General features: G+C 38.9%; 1 protein-coding gene across 1 annotated transcript; it reads right to left on the reverse strand.

The window, feature by feature from the left end:
• Positions 1-6,802: 6,802 nt before the first annotated feature.
• LOC145665954 (uncharacterized) lies at positions 6,803-7,471 on the reverse strand. The gene has a single exon (XM_081733058.1). The coding sequence runs from the start codon at positions 7,469-7,471 to the stop codon at positions 6,803-6,805; it is 669 nt and encodes a 222-aa protein (XP_081589184.1).
• Positions 7,472-8,108: the final 637 nt, after the last annotated feature.

Raw genomic sequence — 8,108 nt, forward strand, 5'->3', positions numbered from 1 at the left:
TAACGTCACTCGCTTCGTAGTTATAGCATGTAGGGCCACTTTGGGGCCCCGTATTTCGGAAATTTCTGCGTATGGGCCCAAACTCCAAAATACGTGTCTCCTACTTTTTTCTCCCGTAACACATATACGGACCCCAGCCAAATCGGTTGTGTACAAGTAATGTCATTCGCTTCCTAGTTATAGCATGTAGGGCCACTTTGGGGCCCCGTATTTCGGAAATTTCTGCGTATGGGCCGAAACGCCAAAATACGTGTCTCCTACTTTGGTCTCCCGTAACACATATCCCGACCCCAGCCAAATCGGTTGTTTACACTTAAGACCGTTTTCTCGTTAGCGAAGCCTGCGATGACAAGGGAACATCTTATATTGATAGTAGCGTTGCCCAATCAAACAATGTGCAATCGGAAGAGGAATGAAGAAAAGTGAGAAATCCAAAGTTTTACTAGCCGATACACAGAAACACAGGAGATACAGAGGAAAGAAGAATCTAGGATCATGTGAAGATAGCAATGCAAAAGATACACTGACACAGAAAGAACTTCAAAATGATTAAAGTAATCAAAATGGTATTTACACAACAGTATAATAAACAAACATTGTACTTACAGACATGAACAATAACATCGTATGTAATGCACTGTTGCCAACTAAGCACAAATTGAAGTTTTGTTAAATGGCACGAAACAAATTATAACATGTAGAAAATCTAATTATCGTTAAAGCCATACCTGTGAAGTCATGATGTACAGTGTTGCCAACATTTGAAGATAGGACTATATGAATTCTTACATGAATCTCGGATGTAGAAGAGTACATACATTACCAACACACTGCGGAGTGCTTTATCAACAGCAACACTGAAAAATTGACTACCAATGATGTATGAGGTGATACAATATTACGTGGATCAAGCTAATCAATTGTCAATCCAAGAGCATGCATCATTTCAGTTTTGTGTGTTGTGTTTGATACTATTCTGACTTTCCACTTAGGCAAACCTGCTTCGATACTCTGCTTCGTCCCTTATTTTCGTGCTTGAGTGATTATATTATTGTTTGTGGTCTCATATTTTGGTTTTAACTAGTTTGAATCGTGTACTGTATGTTCTCTTCTACATCTGAGATTCATGTAGGAATTCATATAGGCCTATCTTGAAACGTTGGCAACACGTTAGCAATTATTATAATAGAAAGCTGTAGATATATAATGCGAAGCACTGTATTTTTTGTTTCTCAATTTGTTTCTAAACTAATATCGATCGTTTTCCATTATTTTTTACAAATCAATCCACTACTAATTTCCTATGCGTAGAAAGTCCCACTTTCATAAAAGAGATTTTTTTTTAATGGAAAGACATGTTCTGTTTATTTTTAGCTCCATAAATTGATATGGAGTTTTGTGTCGAGCCGAATTTGACAAATAGCTGCTTCGTTCAGCTCGTTTTAAGAGGCCTTATCACTGCGAAATTAAAATACCGCTAATTTTGCAGTACTTATATGATATCTTCAAATAGATAAAAGACAATCAAAATGTGGAACAAGATCGCCCTAGACAATATTAATTTGCATGAGATACTGTTATCACGAGTCACCCAGTAGCTTTCCGTTTACAGCCATTTAGAAACGCGAAAATAAATGCCGATTTTCTAAGTGGCTGGAAATCGAAAGCAGATAAGTGAGTCGGGATAATGATATCTCATGTAAAGTAATATTGTCTAGGGAGCTCTTGTTCCACTTTTCGATTATCTTTTATCAATTTGAAGATATCACATAATTACTGTAAAATTAACTGTATTTTAGTTTCGCAGTGATGGGGCCTCTTAACCCGTTTTGAAGTCATGATCTGATTATACTAGAAAGCGAAAGAAATGCGAAATGTAAGCAGTAATGTGGAATACATTAAGTGATGCTCACGACAGGGTAGGATTTTGTCTCGTACTTTTAGTGCATCTCGAGGGGTACTTTTAGTGCATCTCGTCTCGTCTCGATAGCGAAACGACTATAGATTTTTATAACGAGGCAGCGTCAAATGCCGTGAGCACCGGTGTCATTAACTTGTTTCGCCATCAACGAATTTCGAGGTGGTTTCTTTTGCATAGTTTTCTGCCATTTTGAACGCCTATTCTCACTTTTTGTGATTCACCGCAAGTGGGTCAAAATTGACCTACAAATATGGCGGAACAAGATAATGCTGTTCCGCCACCAACGAATTTCGAGGTCCTTTCCTTCACATCGTTTTGTGCCGTTTTGTGCGCCTACTTCCACATTTTGTGCGCCGTGAGAAGTGGGATAAAATGAGTCTCCAAGGTGGGACGAAAATGAGCCACTGTTCCGTCACCAAAGAATTTCGAGGTCGCTTCTTTCGCATCGTTTAGTGCCAGTTACTTGCCATTTTGAGCGTGTTTTTTCACGTTTTGTGCGTCACTGGAAGTGGGTCAAAATAGGCCTCGAAAGTGGGACGAAAATGACCCACTGCTCCACCACTACCGAATTTCGAGGTCGTTCCTTTCGCATCGACTAGTGCATGTTTTGTGCCGTTTCGTGCCCCTATTTCAACGTTTTGTACGTTACCGGAAGTGTGTCAAAATGGGCCTCCTAAGTGTGAGGGAAATGACCCACTGTTCCGACACTATCGAATTTCTAGGTCGTTTCTTTCTCATCATTTAGTGCTTTTTTCTGAAGTGTTCTGTGCCTATTTCCTCGTCTTGTACGTCACCGGAAGTGAGTTAACCGGGCCTTCAAAGTGGGAGTTAGATGACTCACTCTTTCGCCACTATCGAATTTCGAGGTCGTTTCTTTCGCATCGTTTAGTGCCTGTTTTGTACGTTTTGTGCGTCACCGGAAATGGGTCAATGTTATCCTACAAATATGGCGGAACAAGTTAATGCTGTTCCGTCAGGGACGAATTTGGAGGACGTTTCCTTCACATCGTTTACTGCGTATTTTGTACCGTTCTGTTCGCCCACTTCCACGTTTTGAGCGTCACCAGATATGCGTCAAAATGGCACATCAAGGTGTGAGGAAAGAGAACCATTGTTCCGCCACTATCGAACTTGGAGGTCGTTTCCTTCACATTGTCTTGTGCGTGTTTTCTACAGTTTTGTAAGCCTATTTTCACGTTTTGTGCGCCACCGAAAGTGAGTCAAAGAGGAACTACAAATATGTCAGAAAAAGATATATTCATCCCACTTTCAAGGCCCATTTTGGCCCACTTCTACTGACGCACAAAGCGACACAAAACACGCACAGAAAATATAAAGGAAACGACCTCGACATTTTATTTAACTCCCACATCAGTGAGTCATTTAACTCCCACTTTAAAGGCCCGTTTAACTCCCTTCCGGTGACGTACAAGACAAGGAAGTAGGCACAGAAAACTTTTAAAAAATAGGCACTATACGATGCAAAAGAAACGATCTAGAAATTCGATAGTAGCGGAGGAGTGGGTCATTTTCGTCACATTTTGGAGGCCCATTTTGACACACTTCTGCTACCGTACAAAACGTGAAAATAGGTGCACGAAACGGCACGAAACATTCGCTAGTCGATTCGAAAGGAAGGACCTCGAAATTCGGTAATGGCGGAGCAGTGGATCATTTTCGTTCCACCTTCGAGGCTCATTTTTACCCTCTTCCAGTGACGCACAAAACGTCGAAATAGGCGCACAAAAGGATACGCGATGTAAAATTAACGACCTCGAAATTCGATAGTGGCGGAACTCTTAGTCATTTTCGTCCCATCTTGGAAGCTCATTTTGACCCACTTCTAGTGACGCACAAAAAGTGGAAATACGCACTCAAAAGGGCAAGGAACTGACACTAAACGATGCGAAAGAAGAACCTCAAAATTCGTTCGTTGCAGAACAGTGGGTCATTTTCGTCCCACCTTGGAGACTCACTTCCCATGACGCACAAATGGCACAAAACGATGTGAAGGAAATGACCTCGAAATTCGTTGGTGGCGGAACAGCAATAACTTGTTCTGCCATATTTGTAAGCCCATTTTGACCCACTTCCGGTGACGCACAAAGCGACACAAAACACTCACAAAAGATGCAATACAAAGCAGCTCGAAATTCGTTAGTGGCGGAACAAGTTAATGACGCCGTGGGCACCAATATAAGCATATACTGTAGTTCTTATTATCAAGACTGAGAACTGCAAGCTCCAATTTTTTAGCCAAAGCAGGTCAACCGGGATAGTGATGTCAACCGGCTCGGCGAAGTTCAACTGAGCGAACAGCTTGAGCTGGCTTGGTTGGGATGACCCATCGACTGGGCTCAATTGAGCCGGCTCGGTAGGGACGAGCCATCGACTCGGCTCGATTGCAGCTAATTGCTCAAACCAACTCGGTTGAAACGAACCCATCGGCTGGGTTCGAGTCAGCTCAACTGAGCCGATGGCTCGAGCTGGCTCGGTTGGGGTAAGCAATCAGCTCGGTTTGGTTCTGCTCAAGTGAGCCATCGACTCGAGCTGGCTCGGTTGGGTGAGCTGTTGGCTCGGCTTACTTCTCGGTTCGGCTCGATAAGTGAATGAGCTGTGAGCAAGCCGCTTGTGTCCTTGGCAACCCTAAACCCGGGTCGAGCAGTTTTAAACATGTTTGGCTGAAGTCCTATAACTTTTCACAATTTTTGGCTCGAGCCCGAATACTTGCTCCTCCCGAACTCACACCTAGAACCTCGTGACCGATTTCCTTGCCTATTGAAGATTTCTTGACGATCGAGATCGACAATCACTAATTTTTAGTATTCAGATACGAACCGTCTATATTAAATATTTATACACGGTGTTATAATAATTAAGTATAGTAGTAGTAGTGGTATCAATAATAATTATATTGTCTATGTAGAATAAGAGTAGTACTTGGAACTACACAAAGGATTTAGGTCGAATTGGCTCGTTTTGGCTCGACTCGACTCGAAACTCGATCCGAATTCGAGTTGAGTTGGGGAAATTTTTCGAGCCGAGTTCTCGAGTTGAGCTCAAAGATGCCTGCTTCGAGTCGAGTCGAGTTTTAAAGAAAAACTCGCACGTGCCGGGCATATAGAGTTTCTTCGGGGGGGATAATGCCATAAACATAATATATTTAAAAAATACTGAGTTTTACGGCTCACTTCCAAGGGGGGCGAAGGGATGGTAGTTATCCAGCATTTCTTATAAGTACCTTATTTGAAATATGTAAAACAGTAACAAGTGGATAACACAATATACACACATCTTCTTATCTTCAGTTTTAATTTCTGATTTCAATTACAATTAACAATTACAAGTTTCAATTGTCAATTGCAATTAACAATTAAATGTTTCACTTGCATCCTTTGCGATAGACAATTAACAATTAAAAGTTTCAATTGCATGGTGACCAATTAACCATTAACAATTGAAAAAACTCAATTACAAATTTTATGATTGAATTCAATTGCAATTGAAATTAATTGTCAATTACTAATTGAAATCAATTGCAATTAATTTTCAGATCAATTACTTTCAATTGATTAATCAATTGCAATTGATTTCAATTGATTTTGCCCAACACTGCCAAGGAGTTGCAATGGGTTAACTTACAAATGTATATCTACTTAAAATAAATCTAGAAAACATTCAATTAAATGTGCCTTATCATAAATTTTAAACAACTATTAAACTGCAATTCTGTTTACGTTTGTAATGTTAAATGTGATGCCAACACTATTGAAAAAGGCTTTCAAGTATAATTTAAATTAAATATCCCACGATGAACACGGTAAGTACACTTTAAGATTTAATATTGCTCAAAATGTATATACATGGTTGTAATTGAAAGTTCATCGACGCTGATTTCTACAGATGCACCGAAGTTGAGTTGAAGAATGAGAGGAATTGTAGTGTAGCAGTGACTTGATTATTTGTTAAATAACTTGGAATAAGTAAGTATTATTTTTAATCTATTTTTAAATTAAAGATAAGTTTTATTCAGTTAATCGTTACTGAGGATGAATTATAATGATATGAATTGTCATTTGATATGAATTGTAAATTCAGGATTTTCTTAAGGGTGAACATAAAATAATAGTTTCATGTGGCAGGTGTTGCTGATAAAATACAAATCTTCCAAACATAGTGAGAGGAAACAATGGTATATTCGGAAAATGTTTGTTAAGATTTACTTTAGAAGTAGTTATCCTGTGGAATTTTGCGTGACCCTAGTTTTGAATTAATTTCTTATGCTTTGATAGATATATTTTTATTTCACATAAATACAACAAATAATATTAACCCTACAACCACACCGTGCTTTTATTAGGACATGTATCACACCGTGGGGTCATATACGACCCCAGTCTGAAGAGTCGTTTTATTAGACTAGATATGGTTATATTATGTTAGATTAGATAATATTAGGTTAGGTTAACTTAGGGTAGATAATGTGTGGTTTGTTAGATCATATGTGTTTATGTAGGTTATGTATATATGTGTATATATATGTATATATATGTTAGATTATATCTATATGTATTAGATTAGATTAAGTAAGGTTAAATGAGGTGAGGTTAGGTTAGGTTTATTAGGTTATATAATCTTATACATTTCACGTATCACATTTTATATATGTTGACATAATTCGCTTCTTTACCGATTATCCAATTAGTCCAAAATACACGAGTTCTACATTATAACAATATTAAATGTTTTCATTGGGTTTCAATTGTTTGATATTTTCATTGTTTTACATGGACATAAATGAAGCAGTTTTCATTGTTTACCATTGTTTACATTTTGCAATTCTCGCAAATGTTGTGTTGGTGTTCAGCACACACACTTCTCTTACAACAAGTAACACACTGCTACCCCTTTTCTGTCTTTCTTCCGGCTACAGAAAGCACATCTAACTGGTGTCACACTTTGTACCGGTTCCTCTTCGATGCCAAGAACATGACGAATATTGTTCCTTAGCTGTTTTGGCAACCTCTCGTTATTTGCTCTCCTTTTCATGTGTTCTTCACAGAGTGCCAATGCAAGAGCCTTAAAGAAATCAGAACGCTTCTTCAGTGTTGAACTAAATCCCGAATTCCACCTGAAGATAACGAAGCTATTTAGTGCCGCTGCATCTAACATACCATAAAAAACTCTGAGTGGCCACCTACGTGTCTTCCTGTCAACTGTTTTCGAATGACAGTATTGATCAAATTGATCCACGCCTCCTTTAGTTTGGTTGTAGAATAAGATTCTTTCTGGTTTCTGCGTCTCATTGTCTATGGCAGCTTGATTATGCATAGACGATATCAGAACTACGCACCTGTTTTTTCTTGGTACAAAGGAGACAGCGGTTTTGTTTTCCTGAAAAAGAAACAATGAGGAATAAACTGGTTTCCCTTTTGTTTCAGTTACACATGGTGGAAGTTCTGGTTTGTTCTTCCTCATAGTGCCAACCATCGTGAGTCCTTTTTCCAAGAGCTTGTCAGCTACCTCACATGAACTAAACCAGTTGCCCATAGTTACATTTCTGTTTGTGTGATGGATGGATTGTGTGAGATTAACACATATTGAGTTGGAATGGCAAGCTGTGAATCTCTTCTCTTTTTTACAACATATGGTTTTGCTGCACACATATACGATGTTTTGGCGTCACACATCATAACTTTTATCCCATATTTATCGGGCTTGTTGGGAATGTACATTTTGAAAGGGCATCTACCCCTGAACCCCATTAATTGTTCATCTATCGTGACATATTCTGAAGGAGTATAATATTCGGAACAGTGACGCACAAAGATATCCCACACTTCACGGATGGCAGCGAATTTGTCTACAGATTTCCTTTGGTCCCTTGTAGCTTTATCGTCAAAGCGCAAGCAGTTTATGAGAAATTCAAATCTATTTCTTGACATAGTGCTCCTAAATTCAGGTGAACCAAACGCTTCAGACCACATATCACTTACTGTCAGGTGAGAATTTTTAGAACACCGGCTAGATAAAGCAAACCAAATAAGGCACACAATTCAATTTTGTCAGTGGGAGATAGATAACTCTGAGCTGATTTGAAGACATACTTTTGTCTTTCTATTTCTTCATTGGTAAAAATCACAATTGCGTTCAAAATGTCATCTGAAAAAAAAAACAGTAGCCAAAT

This window comes from Thermobia domestica, chromosome 12, assembly GCF_964235325.1.
Source record: "Thermobia domestica chromosome 12, izTheDome1.hap1.1, whole genome shotgun sequence".
Taxonomy (NCBI): domain Eukaryota; kingdom Metazoa; phylum Arthropoda; class Insecta; order Zygentoma; family Lepismatidae; genus Thermobia; species Thermobia domestica.